The sequence below is a fragment of the Parasteatoda tepidariorum genome, chromosome 12 (genome assembly GCF_982258835.1).
Source record: "Parasteatoda tepidariorum strain Cologne lab strain chromosome 12, Ptep-v5.0, whole genome shotgun sequence".
NCBI classification, from domain to species: Eukaryota; Metazoa; Arthropoda; class Arachnida; order Araneae; family Theridiidae; genus Parasteatoda; species Parasteatoda tepidariorum.
This window is the reverse complement of record NC_141766.1, coordinates 37460205-37478467: the sequence shown is the minus strand read 5'-3', so window position 1 is coordinate 37478467 and position 18263 is coordinate 37460205. Positions and strand designations below refer to the sequence as shown.

At 29.5% G+C, this 18263-nt stretch overlaps 1 protein-coding gene across 4 annotated transcripts; it reads right to left on the bottom strand.

Moving 5' to 3' along the window:
• Nucleotides 1-7910: 7910 nt before the first annotated feature.
• Nucleotides 7911-16845, bottom strand: LOC107437188 (uncharacterized). 4 transcript variants are annotated; one of them, XM_087155883.1, is made up of 5 exons: nucleotides 16686-16845; nucleotides 15550-15576; nucleotides 12910-12969; nucleotides 11585-11602; nucleotides 7911-8131 (listed from the first exon to the last, which is right to left on the bottom strand). In XM_087155883.1, the coding sequence occupies exons 1-5, from the start codon at nucleotides 16750-16752 to the stop codon at nucleotides 7989-7991; spliced, it is 315 nt and encodes a 104-aa protein (XP_087012009.1). In that variant the 5' UTR covers nucleotides 16753-16845; the 3' UTR covers nucleotides 7911-7988. The 4 variants fall into 4 exon arrangements, with proteins under 4 accessions (XP_087012009.1, XP_087012010.1, XP_087012011.1 ...); XM_087155884.1 differs by lacking the exon at nucleotides 11585-11602; XM_087155885.1 differs by lacking the exon at nucleotides 15550-15576 and having other exon boundaries at nucleotides 16686-16842.
• Nucleotides 16846-18263: the final 1418 nt, after the last annotated feature.

Sequence of the window (18263 nt, the reverse complement as noted above, 5' to 3'; positions counted from 1 at the left end):
ATTTTTTTGAATAGAAAGCTATCGGTTTCCAAGCACCATTTTCGTATTGTTCCAATACAGATCCGATTGCGAAATCTGAAGCATCTGAGCAAAGGCATAGAGGTAATTCAAACTTCGGATATGTTAGCAAGGCTACATTGGATAAGTCTTGTTTGCATTTTTCAAACATGTTAATAGCTTGTTCAGTCCACATTATTTTTCTTTTGTCATTTTTATGAGCTCCTTTCAAATATTCGTGGAGAATTGCTTGTGTTTTAGCAGCGTCTTTGATGTATCGTCTATAATAGTTTATTAGACCAAGAAAGGTTCTCAGTTCACGTATGGTTTCTGGCAACTTGTAATTATGGATTGCTTCTACTTTTTGGGAAAGGGGCTTGGATCCTTCCGAACTGATTTCATATCCCAAAAACTCCAATTTCTCCACAGCAATGACTGACTTGGAGATATTGATTCTGAGGCCATATTTATCTAATTTATCAAAAAGTTGTTTTAAATGAGATTGATGCTCTTCTTTGTTTCGAGATGCCACTAATATATCGTCTAGATAAGGAAAAACGAAATCAAGTCCACACAGAACTTCATTTATGAAGCGTTGAAACGTTGAAGGTGCATTTCTGAGGCCGAAACTCATAACGTTGAATTCAAAGAGTCCGAAAGGGGTAATTATTGCGGTTTTTTGTTTGTCCTCTTCATTTATAGGAAGTTGATAATAAGCTTTAAATAAATCGAATTTAGAAAATACTTTGGTGTCTTTTAAAATATGATGGAAATCTTCGATTCTTGGTATTGGATATCGGTCTGGTATTGTTTGGTCGTTTAGTCTTCTATAATCTCCACATGGTCTGTAAGACCCATCCTTCTTTTTAACCATATGTAAGGGACTTGCCCAGGGCGATTTTGAAGGTCTAATAATCCCGTTGTCTAGCATGAATTGAAATTCTTCTTTGGCTATTTTCAATTTTTTTGGATCTAATTGTCGTGCCTTAGAAAACACAGGTTTTCCCGTTGTGGCGATAAAATGTCGAATTTCATGTTTAGCATCACTAATTAATAAGTTTGGCTTAGTTAAATTTGGATATGAAGAGAATAATTCAGAAAACTTAGAATTTTTATCCATAGTGGAAATTCTTTCCGTCATGCATATTGGAGAAATTTCTCCTTTAACTATTAAATTGGTTACTCCATCAATTAATCTTTTTTCTTTAATGTCAATTAATAAATTAAACTTATTAAGGAAATCGGCCCCTATTATTCCTTTATTAATTTTGGCGATAATAAATGGGAAATTAAATGAGCGGCGAAGTCCTAAATCAACAGTTAATATTTTGATTCCATAGGTTGTAATCTCGGATCCATTTGCTGCATATAGTTTAAAATCTTCTATTGTTTTATTTCGAGTGAGAGTTGCAGGTATGAGACTAACATCAGCTCCTGAATCAATTAAAAATCGTAAACCTGACTTTTTATCCTTTACAAATAATCGGAACTGGCGGCTTTCATTAACATCAGCAACAGTTGTAGCCGCTAATCCTGTTGCATCATGGAGTTTTCCGACTTTTCTCGCCAAGCACATGGTGAATAACATTTCTCAGGTCGGCAACGATTACCAAATTTAAAATGATAGTAACAATATTTACCTTTCCTATTGAATGCTTTTATTGAATGACTGCGACTTCGAGATGTATTTCGGTAATTATTTCTAAATTTAGATCTACTACGGTCATTTATTTGCAGTGAATCAATTTTCTGTTCTAATGCTGCTATTCGTGCAATTAAAGCATCATTGTTGGTAACATTTGGTGAAACAGCACATATTTCTTCCCCAGTTTTCATTTCGTGAATTTTATCCGCCATCGTAGACAGTTTATCTAAATTTTCTTCACTGACAAGCAGAATATTTCGTATAAAATTCGGCATTTTATCAAGCCATAAAGATTTTAACACTTTTTCTGAAAAATCGTCTGCTCCTAAATTTTTCATTTTTTGCAAAAGTTGGCTTGGCTTGTAATCTCCAAGTTCTAATCCTGTAACTAAGCGCTGAATTCTCTTGTTTTCGCTTTCATTAAACGTATTTAAAAGTCTTTCTTTCGCCAAGGTATATTTGTTAGGCTTAGTGTCTTTAATAATGTCCCAAATATTTTCTACATACTTCGGTTCCAGTTGGGATATCAAATAATTAAATTTGGTTTCTTCAGTTGTGATCTTATTTATTTGAAACTGTGCTTCTATTTGGTAAAACCAAATGTCGGGTTTCTCTCTCCAAAAAGGTGGAATTTTAATGCTTACTTTATTAGCTTCGGCGTCCATGGCGATCGTTGCTTCGATCTTTTCACTGTTTTTTGTAGCCATGTCAAAAATCCGGGTCACCAGTTGTACGCAACTGAGTTACAGGATAAAAATGATCAGCAGACATTTTTTAGAACACTCATTTTTTATTATTATTTTCTGATCTGTTGCCATTCGCAACTCTCATAAAAGTAATATGAATAGTCATGTGACATATGATGTTCCTACACTACCTCAGCTGAGCTAACATCGCAAAAGTGTAAAATTGTCCCTTGTTATCAGAAAAAAACATTTTTTTAATGTATTTCATGTTGTGATAAACTAATCTTCAAATCAAGTTGCAATTTCCACGATTTAGATACCATTTAAGCTTTAGTGATCATGATTTTGCAGATATCTGTCTTCATATTTTAGTTTTTGATTTTTTGCAGTAATTAAAAACACTTTAGTATATATTTCGTTTGTCTCCTTTTTGAAATTATATCATATGATATATCATTACCTGTTGTTTTTTACACTTTCAAGTTAAGATTCTTTGTGATACTGGTGTGCGCTTTGTTACCAACAGAAAAATAAAATTAAACTTTGGCAACTACATCCTTAAGAGCTTCCAACTTCTATGATTTTTGATAAAATGCAGATTGAAGGGTAGGCAATCAAAATATTAAACTTTCAGAATTTTACCAATATTTTCGAGCAAGAGATCCGCAAAAGGCCGAGGGATATTAAAGAACAAAGCAACCACCCATTTTAAATTTTACATGAGATGATGTGAAAACGATGTGTTTGGGGTTTTAGATGCATACCCTCCAACTGCTACGGAATTTCCGTAGTTTCAGAAATCTTCTTTTCAGACGGTAGCAAAATTAATGTCTTAATATTTGAAAAAATTAATTTTAGCGTAACTTGTCCACTATTACTTATAAAAATGCAGGCCATATGGTTAGATTCTTAAGTTCTGATAAAAGTTTTATGAGAGATCCATTTGCTTTAAAAATTTCTACTTTGGTTCGCTACCACTAGAAAGAATTATTTTCAAAATCCTCATAAGTTGGAGGGTATGTAGATGTTAAGATAGCTACAAGATTTGTAGGTAAGATTTGAATGGTAGAAATCACATAAATCTCGGTGCACTGCCGCGAAGCGGCATTAACCGATTCATCTGTAGCAGAGATGCCAACTGCTCCGGACACGCCAAAATAATTAAAAAAAACGGTAAATACCTACAAAGTAAATTTTGCGAATATTTGACTATTTTTGCTTGCTTTTTAAATGCTTTAGCACGACATAGGTTCTTCAAAGTGGTGAAATACATAAGCCAACGAATTATTTAGAAATAGTGGTGGATATAAATCTACAAAATTGAATTTAATAAACCAGGAATCATAATAAATAAACTACCACTTTAAAATATATATTTGCTGTCAGGAGCAAGTTGGCATCTCTGCTGTAGTAATAAATCGATGATGAGGAGTAGTGAGGAGGAATGGAGATGGGAACAAGAGGGGGTTCGTGTGAGTCGGAGCTACAAGATTTGTGGAGAAAAATTGCTTTTTATATCAACTTTTGAAACACTCAGATTTACTGGTAAGGAATATAACTTTATATCAAGTTTATTAAACAAGGAATTATACATTAATACATAAAATTTGCTACCACTAGAAGAAATTTTAATGTAAAACATAGAAAGTTGGCAAATCTGCATCCGGTTAACCTCTTCAAGACGGGCGAGTCATATATGCATTCTCAGGGTGGCGATAATCAGGGTAAAAAAAGATAAGACTGGTAGAAAAACTATTTTTATAGCAGTTTATTTGTGGGCAGGGTAATGATGATTTGCTTTATTTAATTCATCACTACTTAGTTCGAAATAAAAATTTTATATCTACACTTTCAACACTCATGCATTGGATGTTTTTAGCTTTAAAGCGAAAACAAAAATAAATCTGTCAAATTAGCCATGTCCAAACTTAAACTACCGCTTTTTATTTTTTACCATCCTGATACTGATTCCTTAGGAACACATTTAGGACTTGCCAGTCCCGAAAGAGTACATTTTGAGAACCCAGAGATTAAAAGCAATTTTAACCAAACTTCTCTCAAGAACTTTTAAAATAGAATTTGGGGGTCATGCGCGCAATCGGTTCACTTTTTAAGTAATTTGAGTAGAATACTTATAAAGTCCCGGGTGGAAGCTTTCTCTTGTAGGAGGTGATGGTTTTGCTTGCATGAAAAGATTTTATAAAACAGTAGAGTGAGTTTTCAAAACTAAAACTTTCAGAATTTTACAGCGATGCCAACCAGATTTTGTGCCAACTTTTACTGCATATATTTAAAATTTTAAATATTCAGCCATCGGATCTCAAAGATACCAAATGCTCCGGACACGCCAAAATAATTAAAAAAACGGTAAATAACTGCAAACTAAATTTTGCAAATATTTGACTATTTTTGCTAGCTTTTTAAAAGGCATAGCATGACATAACTACTATAAAGTGGTGAATTATGTAAAACTATGAGTTATTTAGAAACAGTGATGGATAAAAGTCTACTAGTTTGAATTTATTAAACCAAGAATCACAATTGATAAACTACCACTTCAAAATATTTATTTGCTGTCCGGAGCGAGTTGGCATCTCTGGGATCTAGATACAGAGATGTCAATTGCTGGGTAAAAAATATTTTCTGGTGGTGATGAAAAATAAGTTATTTTTTGTTCAGTAGTTTTCACTTAAAGTAATTTTTCTACTGCTTCATATAAGAAATTTCAAGATATGATGCGAAATGCAACTTTATTGCAGTTTACTTGTGATGACACGTTTTAAGAAAAGCCGTAATTATCCTTATTTGAGAAGTTTTACTATTCAATTCATTACAAGTTATTAAAACTTTTGCAGAACGCAGAGCAGATCAACGCCTCCTACGACTGAAAGCCTCCACACGGTTTCTTATAGATAGTCCGATTAGACCACCATGAAGGTAAACCAGTTTGAGAAAGAGCCATTTAATAGAAAATCCAGTAAAAATAAGAAAGTAGTAACAAGTCAATGTCTACAAATATGTTTAATTTATTAATGCAATCAGTTTGTCTTATTTATTTGTCAACACAACTACAGATTCAATTCAGAAAAATATACAGGGTGTCTCAGTTAAGCGTTTCAGAACTTCTAAGAGGGGTAGGGGGCATCCTGACGACTCGAAATCATATAGCAATGTGGGATCGGAAATGCTTTCCTGAAGCGGTGACGTACACAGAAGCACCATAAAGAAAAGAGACCGTAAGTGAAAAATCACTATAATAATACATTGAAAAAATTATATGGCCTTCTCGGTCACCCGATCTATCATGTCTTAATTTCTGGAGTCATATGAAAACACTGGTTTATGACACCCCTGTTGATAATGCTGGTTGCAAGAATCGCAGTAGCTGCCTGTGAGATATGCCTGGAGTATTGCAGAATGTTCGAATGTCCATGCGTCGGAGATGTGAGGTGTACATTGTAGCCGGTGGCAGAAGCTTCGAACACTTGATTTGGCCCATGTACCATATACTTTTTTCAATGTATTATTATAGCGATTTTTCACTTACGGTCTCTTTTCTTTATGGTGCTTCTGTGTACGTCACCGCTTCAGGAAAGCATTTCCGATCCCACATTGCTATATGATTTCGAGTCGTCAGGATGCCCCCTACCCCTCTTAGAAGTTCTGAAACGCTTAACTGAGACACCCTGTATATGATAAATTTCTCTCAAGTATTTTTAAAATAAAATTTGGGTTCATGCGCAGAACTGATTCACTTTTTAAATAGTCTGAACAACTACTTATAAAACACTGTGTGGAGGCTTTCTGAGGTAGGAGGTGATGAACAAATAGCATCTCTGACTTTAGTTTAATCAGCCAACATTTTTTAAATTTGTACCTCTATGGAATTTATATGAATTTTAAAATTACTTATAATTAGTGGATCCTATTACTAAACGCACAATCATAATAAATTTTGCCTGCGCTAGAGAAAATTACCCACAGAGCATACCCATACCTGCCAACTTTTGATCCCTTCCATTATAATTTTTCCCAGTGGTAGTGAAATGGAATTAAAATTTCAATTGTAAGAATAAAAATGTGTTGTATTTGAATAAACTTTAGCTGACAACCATGAAAGTAATGCTTAATTATCTATATGCTTAATTTTTTTAAGAATAGTGGTGATCAAAATCATTTAAAAAATAAGTTTATAAAAGAAAAAGTAGTATATATTTACAACCACTTTAAATGTAAAAATAAAATTTTACGCCAAATGCGTAAAAGTTGGCAGGTATGCATACCTGCCAACTCTTCCGGATTTTCCGGAAGATTTTATTTTCATATTTAAAGTGGTAGCTATACTCAGGTTATTCCAATTAACTTTTTGAATTATAATGATAATTATAAATGAGTTAGACCACCACTACATATAAATAGTTACAATAAATATATAAAAGCATAATACTCCTTGCGCAAGCGAATCTCAACGGAATCAAAATATAAATATATTTTTGAGTCAGATTGTTTTTCGTTTATTGTTTTACGACCACTCTGAAAATCCATTCTCGGAAAGAATGAAAGTTGGCAGGTATGACAGAGCTAAGCGAATTGACATCCATGGGTTGATAAATGTTCTTCAAAATATTGAAAAGTGTGCAATTTTAGAGACGCCATGATCATTACAAAAACTTATCAGTTATATTTTAATTTTTCGAAAACAAGCCATGGTGAAATGAATTTTAACCAGTTTTTGCCGTGATATAAATATATTGACTATCAGTCCTAGTTTGAATTGTAATGTGTAGAAAAATTCTAGCTTATTTTAGGAAACAAGCCAGATTTTCCTAAAAGAAATTTTAAAAATGCCTGGGAAATTTTAAAATAATCTTCAACATTGTATTTTTATATGTCACCACTTTGTATACATCATCCAGATTTATTTTTCAGAATTTCTAATTTTTTTAGTTAATTAATTAAAAATTGAATTTATGTCTTTTATTTAACCTTGAATCTTTGAAAATAAACTTATATTACGTTAGTCATGATGCTTATAGGATATTTTGAAATTCATCACACGTAACAGAATGCTAATAGAAATGCCTACTGCTCCGGACATGCCAAAATAATTGAAAAAGCGGTAAATAACTACAGACTAAATTTTAAAAATATTTAACTATTTTTGCTTGCTTTTTAAAAGGTACAGCATTACATCACTACTATAAAGTTGTGAATTATATAAGCCTACCAATTATTTAGAAATAGTGGTGGATAAAAGTCTACTAAATTGAAATTATTAAACCAAGAATCACAATTAATAAACTACCACTTTAAAATATTTATTTGCTGTCCGGAGCAAGTTGGCATCTCTGTGCTGAAGACGTCTGAGACACGTCAATTATTGTTTTGACTTAAGAAACAAATGACGTCCCCCAGACATCTTCGTGCGTCAAGGGGTTAAAAGATTCTTTTCGTTGTACAACGCGATTTGTATCAAAATCTTTTATTCTAACTTTTGCAATTTTAATTATTTTTGATAGTCATTCACGAAACAGATAAACTTTGACCCAAGAAGTGTCGTGTTTGGAAACAATACAAAATACTATATTTTTACAAAAACTTTTATTTATGTACTATAACATTGGTTTTATCTTTTGAATGTTTGGAATGTTATGCTCAAATTAAGAGTATCCTCCATTTCTGTTTCGTTGATTGCCTTGTTGCGATGCTTGATTTCTCTGATTGTTGTTAAGATTTCCTTGACCATAGTTTACATTGTAGCCATCTTGACTGCTACCTTGAGATGTATCTCCACCTTGATTTCCTATAAAAGCGCTCCAAAAAATTAAAAATTGAAATATTTCGAATTGCGAAAAATATTTAGCGGTTTGATTTTATTTCTTATCTTACACCTTAAGATTAACTTGCACAACCAACGCATTCTATAACTGAAAACCTCCACTCGGTTTCTAATAGGTAGTCCGATCAGACCACTATAAAGGTGAACCAGTTGGACTAAAGTAGTATTCAGAGTACAAGTCCGCGAAACGGACAATTGACTGTTTCATGTGTAGTGATGCCCTTGGGCGATGGGAATTTGGCAGTAATGTAATAATGGCAGTAATGCAAAAGAGCCCTTTAATAGAAAATCTAGTAAAAATAAGAAAGTGGTCGCAAATATATGTCTAAATTGTTTTTAAATTTATGAATATAATTGATTTGTCTTATTTACTTGTCAACCACTACAGATTCAATTCTCAAATATATATGATAAATTTCTCCATTAATGAAATAGAAATATAATCTTAAAATTATGTAAGAAATAAAACACGAACACACACAGCATATAGACTGGACTACAGCAAACCCGGTGAAGGAGTAGCCCTGAAAAGGGTCCGATCCAGGCAAGCCATAGTATCCATTAAGTTCAGTACAGTGAGTAACCCGGTACGAGTGGTTGAAAACCAGGACGACCGGCGCATTGTTGTAGCAGAGCCTTACACGAACTTTAATCATCCGTTAGTGTAACTTAAACATGTAAATAATTTTGTAAATATTATGTACATATCTTATTTTAACCCTTTAACGGGCCCTTTATTTCTAGTAAAAGTAAATTAAAGTATTTTTGGAATTGAAATTGTTTTAAGAACAGTAATTGATATATAAAAAAAAACTCATTTAATTTATGAAAATGCCATTTTTTTGGTGGTAAATATATTTAACATGACCTATTAGGAACTTACTGACTTTAATTTTTCTTTATTTATAAAATAAATTCCTTAAATGCTGCAAACTTCAGTAGGAATTATGTATTTTATAACTTTTATACGTTTTTTAAAAGTGACCAATGGTTACCAATTTTATTCAAACTCACTTCAAGAAAGCTGAAATTATTGAAAAATGGAAACCTAAATTAAAAGTGGTAAAACGTGGTGGTAAGTATACTTACCACGGCCTTCAAAAGGGTTAATAATGCACCTTCAACTTATGTCATCATATCCATTTGATAATTCTTCTTTTTTCCATGTCCTATTCTTGCTTTTTTATGTGTATTTAACGTTGGGGGAATCCCCCTTATCCCTTGTAATAATATAAGTTTTAATATTCCTTATGACCTGAGGCATAACCTCCTACATCAAAAAGCCTCCACGCGGTCTTTTATAAGTAGTCCACGCAGACTGTTTAAAAAGTGAACCAGTTGTGCGCATGAACCCAAAACCTTTTATAAAGGTAATAGAGAGAAATTTATCTTATATATTTGAGAATTGAATCTGTAGTGGTTGACAAGTGAATAATTCAAACCAATAATATTTATAAATAAAACAAATTTTTAGTCATATATTTCCTACCACTTTCTTATTTTAACTAAATTTTGTATTAAATGACTGGTTCGGAAAGTGGATATCCTTCACAGTGGTATGATCGGACTACCTACAAATAACGTGTGGAGGATTTCAGTTATAGGAGGCGTTGCCTGAGAGCATATGGCAAACCAGTATCGATGAATCGGTTGGTGGCACTTCGTGCCAAATACCGAGCTACCACTCATATCAAGCAAGCATCAAGCAGTGAAATAGAAATTGGTTTCATGCGCCCAAGAGGTTCACTCTTTAAATAGTCTGCGTAGACTACTTCTAAAAGACCATGTGGAGGCTTTCTAATGTAGGAGATGATTTTTCAACATTTCATTCTTATGTTTCGAAAAACTTTATGACTTATTCGTTTAACTTACTTCAAATAAACTTTTATTTTAACTTTTATCGAACATTGTAAAGACTATTTGAAATTCCTAATATATATATATTCCCTCTATAGGTTCGAAGCAAAGAAAAAGTAGGTTTTCTATCTGTATAATTTGTGGTAACCGGGAAATATAAACTTAACTAATGAAACAAAATGCCAACAACATCTAACTTAACAGTCTTAATATAAAGTTAAACTGTAGTCTTTTTTAGTTGTTTTTATTATTATATTATTTTTTAGTTTAACCCGTTTTGTTCCGAATTTATTTTCTGAAATGATACAAAAAGTGGTTTTATGGAAAAAGTGGTATAATATATTATCGAAATTAATTGTTTTTTTCTACTGTTAGGACATTCAAAAAGTCATTGATAGATCAAAAAGTACTCGCTCCTTATAATTCCAGATCTAATCAGAAATAACTAAATTATTGTGGTATCTGAGAATCTTTTAATTCACCCAGATAAATGAAAATGCTGAAAAAAGTTTCCCAAAACAATGAATGTCTTTTAAAAAAGGAACTCTCCTGTATATATGACGCTGGGCGTTAACCGGTTAAGACGAGTACCAACTGAAATATAATTCCATGCCATTCCGCAATGTATTAATAAAACTATTACAGCCTGTACGAACGTAAATAAAACCTTTTCAACCTATTAGAAACAGTCGAGTCGTATATGCATTCTCAGGGTGTCTATAATCAGAGTAAAAAAGATAAAACTGGTAGCCAAATTATTTTCAAAGCAATTTATTTGTGGGCGGGCTAGTAATAGTTTGCTTTATTTAATTCACCACTACTTAGTTCGAATGAAAAATTGCATAGTTGCACTTTTAACACAAAGGGGTTGGATGTGTCATATTTAAAGTGAAAGCAAAAATAAGTCTGTTAAATTAGCTATGCCCAAACTTATGCTACCGCTTTTTATTTTTTACTGCCCTGATTCTGATTCCGTAAGAATACATTTATGATTCGCCCGTCCGGGAAAGGTTAAAATCTGCTTGATATTTACACCGAAAAGAAACAATTCATAATTGTAATTGTTATACTAACTTTACTTGAACTATATTTAAAACTGATAAAGTAATTAAATATTAAAAGCATTATTTAGAAACACATAACAGCTTCAGCAAAGAAATTAATGTCTATAAAATGATTAATCTAATGAATAAGTTTTTTTTTCTCTTTTTGAATTAATACTATCTATTAATACTTTACCTTGATACACACTGATAAGGGGTAATAACGGCGCGCTATATGTACTATTTATCGTATAGTAAGTTTCCTATTGTCTTAAACAGTTTTAAAATTGCTACAAAAGTCCCCAAAACACAAGCTCCTTAGTCTTTGGCATGATTTAAATCTGCTTCGATCTTAACTTGGTTGTAAATTAAAACATACTCGGTTAAATAAATTCTCATTGAAATTTATAGTAAGCTATTGAGGTAAAAAATAAAACTTTTTCACTTATCTAATGATTTGAATGTTCCGAATATAACAACAAATGCATAAGAAAACTGTAACAAAAAATTATTTTACCTTGATTTACTGGTCTTCCTGAAAAAGAAAGTAAATAAATGTTTAAGTCTTACTAGCAATTAATTACTCATAGTAATTTGACATAGCATTCGTAAATGATTATTATTGGAAAAATGATTTATAATATAAGTTTTCGGACCCATTAGAATATGATTTATTTAAATAAAAACTAAGAGGAGACAACCAAATTAAAAACTGGTTGAAAGCTTTTGAATAAAGGTGAATGATGTTACTTTACTTAGTTGATTAGTTAACAAATCCAATTAGAAATCTACCTACATTTTTGTTTATATGATGTGGTAGTTATATATAAATGCATTACTTCTTCCTGAAATAAACTGATAGCAACGTACTTTTGCCACACTTTTTATTTAATGGAAATAAATGTATGAATGGTGTCACTTGTCAAATGATGCCATTGGTTTAAAACTCTTGCACTTTTTTATGTATTGTTTGCTGTTTTTTGCCTAGAAACTAAAATTTATCTCACCAAGTTTCATGATTAATAGCAATATTCAAGAGCAAAATACTGTGAAAATTGAAAATTTCTGCTGCATGTGAGATGATTTCAACTGAGATATTTGCTCGGAATCTGCTTGCTTTAGGAATGACCCACATTGTTTTTGCAAATGGTGCTTATTTTAAAAACGTGTACGAAATTTCTCCTGTTGTTAACTTAATCTCTTTACGAACTTCGTTAGTAATTTTAATGCTTTGAGAGCTAATTGTCTGGTGTTCAAAACAGAACACAACAGAACTTTATTTTTATCCACTTCAGTTATTAAATTTTTTTTCAAATATTGATTATTTCAGGAAACTTGAAATCAGAAACTGGTAAAAATTTCATTGTTTTTCAATAACAGATATTTTTTATAATTTTTGCATTGGAAAATACCTATATTTTTACTATAAAAATTTACGTAATAGACTGTCAGATTGTCAAATAAAAATAGTATAAACTTATAGTTAAAAATGTTTCGTTTGTGGTGATTAAAGTAAGTTTTGAAAACATCTGAAATTTTACTTCGTTGTGCAAATGCTTACTGAAATGTTAAAAAATTACTTTAGTTTTCAGCTGTGTTTTAAAAAAATGGTTCTAAAATCCATGGATTAATATTTACATCTCAAATGCTTACTCACAATTTTTTGCAATTTTCTACTTTTATTATCTAGAGAAGAATATACTCTATAACTTAGATAATAATCAAAAATTTCTTTTTAAATTAAGTTTAAATTATCTTCCCCACACAATATCTATACGCGTTTTAATAATAAATGTACACCATGAGAAAATTTTATGAAAAATGATTTATTGAAATTCTAACCTCCATATCCACGTCCACCTCCATATCCACGTCCACCTCCGTTACCACGTCCACCTCTAGCTGAAAATTAATAAAACTGAGCTCTATTTAAACTATTTTACTCTACAGAAGATCTTCAAGGTTTCGTTTTTAATGAAATATTTCGTAATTCATTATGTTTATATATAAATATTACTGAATTACATTAACTTCTATATCCCCCTGTTATGAATAGGTTGATTTAAAAAAATTAAATGCTAATTACACGATGATTGCCGGTGCTTTTATTGCATTCATGACTTCGAGAATGTATTAACAGAAAAATTATCATTTCTTTTACTTTTCTTTCGTAAGCTATGTTTTTTTAAAAACATAGACAAAATAATTGAAACACTTCTACACTAATACATTTTTTCTTATTTTTCAAAAAACACTTAAAGAATAGTTTTATAACTTCAGAAGTGTTTAGATCGTGCGATTTTTCATACATATCATTGAAATTTAAAACTTTCATAGGTTTGAGGGGCTGACTATAAATTACAAACGGAAAATATTTGTGAATAGCCTATGCCAAAAAAAAATGCAGCAATAAAATTGTGAGTTGTAGCAATTGTTTTTGTTATTATGTAAGAAAATTATACAAAATTTTGTAAGTTTAGCTCAAATATTTGCAGAGATGTAAAAACATTTTTATTAAAAACAATTCAGACTTTTTTTTGTTCTAACTTTAAAAATATTCAGTAAATTGGAACAAATATTTTAGAACAATTTAAATTACAAAATTTTTGCTTTAAAATTTTAAATAAATTTTTGTAAGACTGGGCATTATATAAGTATTTCTAGCAATTCTTTTATACTACGCAAGCGTGAGAAATTTTAACAATTCTTTTTAAAATAATTTTGTAGTGAATTATATTTATCAACTAATGAAAAAAATCAGATTTTAACCTCTCGAAAGTTAAAAACGTTTCATACGATTTTCAAAGTAGTTTTTGTACTTTTAAAAAGAAATTCGAAATGATAAGGAGCTTTCTGCAAATATTATCTGGTATCATAAGACAAAATTAAATAACAAATGATAATACCATACAATAAACGCTCACACATCAATATATGATTGCGTAAGGAAAAAATACATGTGAAAGAAAAGTAACTATTATGGGGAATGATTTCCAACAATGCTGATGTCATTTTTAATAAATCTTGTTTATAAGTACAAAATGAAATTTGTTGAACACCCCTTATCATTTGAGTATCCTTTAAAAAAAGTACGAAAACTACTTAGAAAATTACTTGAAACCTTTTAAATTCTTTAGATAATCGAATTTAACGTTCTTTATTAGTTGCCAGATGTGACTCACTGCAAAATTAAGAAAAAATAAATTTAAATTTTTCTCGCGCATGCGCGGTATAAAGGAACTACTTTAATTACTCATACATAACTCAGATTTAAACAAATGTTCCTCCAATTTTAAAGCAAAAATTTTGTAACTTATTTTAAATTGATCAAAAAATTTTTTTTAATTTTATTGAATATTTTTTAAATTATAGCAAAAAATGAAAGACAAAACATTTGTTTTTTATAAAAATATCCATATCTTTATAAATACTTGAACTCGGTTTACTCGGTTTGTGCATTTTATGCATACAATAATCAAAATAATTATTTCAAATTATAAATTTATTGCCACAATTTTCAGCATAGGGTGATCAAATACAAAATGTTAGGCTTATAATTTATCGTCGAACCTCAAACCTCTAAGAGTTTTAAACTTTATTGAAAAGTATGAGAAATTGCATAACCTAAACATTCTAAATTTATAAAATGTTTCTCCAAGTATGTTTTGAGAAAAGATTAAAAAAAATATGTTAGAAGTATTTCCATTATTCTGTCCAACCTCTGTAGTTGCCAACATTTACGTTTTTTACTCTTTTGTTACCTTTTGTTTTCGATATTTCATGTTATTGAATTTTTTGAATATTTTACAATTGCCAATAATCTTATTAAATTATACAAATTACTGTTTGTTTCATAAATCTGATACTAATTAACTATTGTTATCCTAATTGGCATCTTATTCCACCGTCATTTTTAGTATGAATAAACAATTGTTGTGAAGCGGTGTGTTCCCTTTCATTTCTTTAAATAAAGAAAAGAACGAAATTATTTGCGTTTCTTGAATGACAGAACATAAATTTCAACCGTCTACTATCCATCGATCCGTATCCGTGTTCAACTATTCGTTGATCTAATCACATAAAATTAAATTGATTTCTTTTTTTACTATTGAACCAATTAGAAAATAATTTTGATGATTACATAGAAGCAAAAGTCATGTATGATAATGTTATCAAAAATTTATTTTAAAATAAAAAACTTATTTCTTATTAAAATGTCATAAAAATGATTTTAAAATTTCTCATCTGCGGATCTGACAGATCTGCAACAATTTTATTCAAAATAGGAACTTCTTTGCTTTATTAGGTATTTTTCAACTAATTTTTTTATATAAACATCAAACAAATTATTTAAACATATTCAAAAGTGAACATTTTTCAGTCAATATTATCTTTAAAATTCAAAGCCGGTTTCCTCAATTCAGTTCTCAAAATTCTAAAATTCAAGTTCACACTCAATAATATAAAAAAAGTATTCCTTACCAGGACCATTGTAGTTATTATATTGTGCTGCAAAAAAATAATAAATAAGAATATTATTTAGCGAAATCAAATGCAATATTACAAATGACCACAAAATATAACATTTTTGATTTTAAAAAAATTATAATTACTATGATGCAAATAATATTTTTATATACAAATATACATGTGCTTTTACACTTCAAAAATATTAGTAATGCATTGATTCCTTAGATCATTAAAAGAAAATATAAATAATGCCCTTGCATATTTTGGAATTATTCACAATTTTAACATAAGAAAGTGAACTAGCTATGTACCTCAAAGCGTTGCAAACTCATTTCTGGCGAGATAACTAATTTGTCCCTAGCGTCCTTTTAAAAAGCTGGTTCCTCTTTACAAAAATGAAAAAAGCGGTGGCACAAACGATTTATTATTTCAACATATTTTACGGATAAGAGGCTTCAATTCTAATTCTTAAGAAGTTTCTAATTCTTACAAAATTTAAATATTTTTTCACTGAATACTAAAGTATTTTAATATTTTAATGCTATTAAAATTGTATAAGCTCATAATCTGCAGGAAGATTTTAAAATTTCATAATTCAGTGATAGATTATCTTAAGCCTCTTAATTCCGACAAATGTGTATAAAAGTTTTCAAAATTTTTCTTGGCAATACATCATCGTGAACTCAAATTTTTCATATTTTTTTATTAACACTTTTCAATTATTTCCATTCCATATCTAAAATACACTTTACGTAAATTTATGCATTACATCTTGTAATTACATTTCAAAAATCATAATGAGTTCAAGAAAATTTTAGTATTCTAGTAAAACTAGAAACGAATTCGGCTTAGCAAGTTTTTGTTTACCTCTGTACGCAGACGGACGGAGGAAGAGAAAATAAATTATAGATTGCTTAAAATTTTAAGTACAATAAATAAAATAAGTTTAGCAATTTCAAAATATTTTTTTGTATACTTCAGGTTTTGATAAAACAATTTAATATTTGAACTAATTTAAATTATTTCTAAACATAATTATTAATTAGTTGCTATTTTTTTACTTATAATATTAAAAAAAGTTTAGCTTAGAATGAAAATAATATTCTTAAAAATAAAGTTTTTTTTTATTTGAAAATTATTTATTTTACCGTCTGAGCATGCAGTGAGAACAGCTACAACAAAAACCATCAAGCAAATTTTCATGAAGGTGTTCATTTTTATAATGTAGGTTAAATACTTTGACTAACAGTTAGTTTGACAAAATAAGTTAAATTGTAAATCTGGTTTCTGCGCGAGTACTTTTATACCATTCTGCTTTTACATAAACATGAAATATCTCTTTACAAATATAATATTTCACCATTCATAATTATTTTTCTTTAAATTAAATATATTTAGAATAAAGCAGATGTTTATTCAGTAAAGTGGGTAAATGATAACTTCAATGACGGTTAAAACTATAAAACTCAGATTGCAAAAATTTGAAGCTGAAATTGCGTTGAAAATAGTATTATTTGGAGGAATATTGTGAAATACATTTTAATTTGCCAACTGCAGCTTTCATTCAAAGAGAAGCTGTGAAAATAAAATTCTCTAACATGACCTTTGAAATAAATTTTTACGAGCAGATCATGATTTCAGTTATACTTGTTACGATTTCAGTCGCAAAATATATTTTATGCGAATAAATAATAAAGTATTTCAGACTCATACATAATTTTCAAGTTTGTCATCCAAACATGTAATTAATCTAAATATTATATTATCGTTCTAATGTTAAGAAAAGACTTCACATTCTGGGCTAAAATGATTGATATAAATTTATGTCAAGAGAAATTTTGAAGCTTTTATTTAATAAAGTGTACGTTCCAGTACTACAGTCTCACAAGAACAGGTCAAAATTTGGAAACTTCAACTAAGGAAGGGACTTATTATATTATTAATTAATATATATTTTAAGCGTTTATTTTATATATATATATATATATATATATATATATATATATATATATATATATATATATATATATATATATATATATATATAAAAACTTTCGTTTTTTAAAAGATTTCAGAATTAAGTATAATTTTCAAGGAATATAAAACTTTTCTATGAAGGATCGTACACATCTAGCACTAATTAAGAAGTTGTAAGAATGTTAAGATGAAAAATTATATTTCATTTCAACTTTCTATGTGATATTAGGAAATATACAGAATATCTTTTCATTGTATAGAATATACGTGTAAAATATTTTAATAAATCTAAGTAAATATATCTAGATCAAGATTTAGAGAATTTGATCTTTAACCCTTTAACGCAGAATTTTCAATTACATATTTTTAATACCTATTTCATTATTTTGTACTTATTTAGGTAAAAATAAGTTTAAAATATTATATTAAGCATTTCAATAGTTATGGTTACAGTACACAGTATAAAACTCCGGTGTCTTTTTCTGAGTTAAAAGTAATATCTGCCAAACAATAATTTTTTCAAATTTGCGATTATTTGCAGTTACTTAGATCTGAAAGAAACAGTTATTCATCATTTGAAGTTACTTTAATTTACAAAATCAATTATTGAAAAAAAAATTGAATATGAATTTTAAAAAATTTCAAGATACATTATTTGGATATATTTTAGTACAAATACGATTCCGATACGCTTGCAGAGTTTTTTAGTGACTATTGGCTGCTTTCTATTAAAAAAATTCCGTAATTTA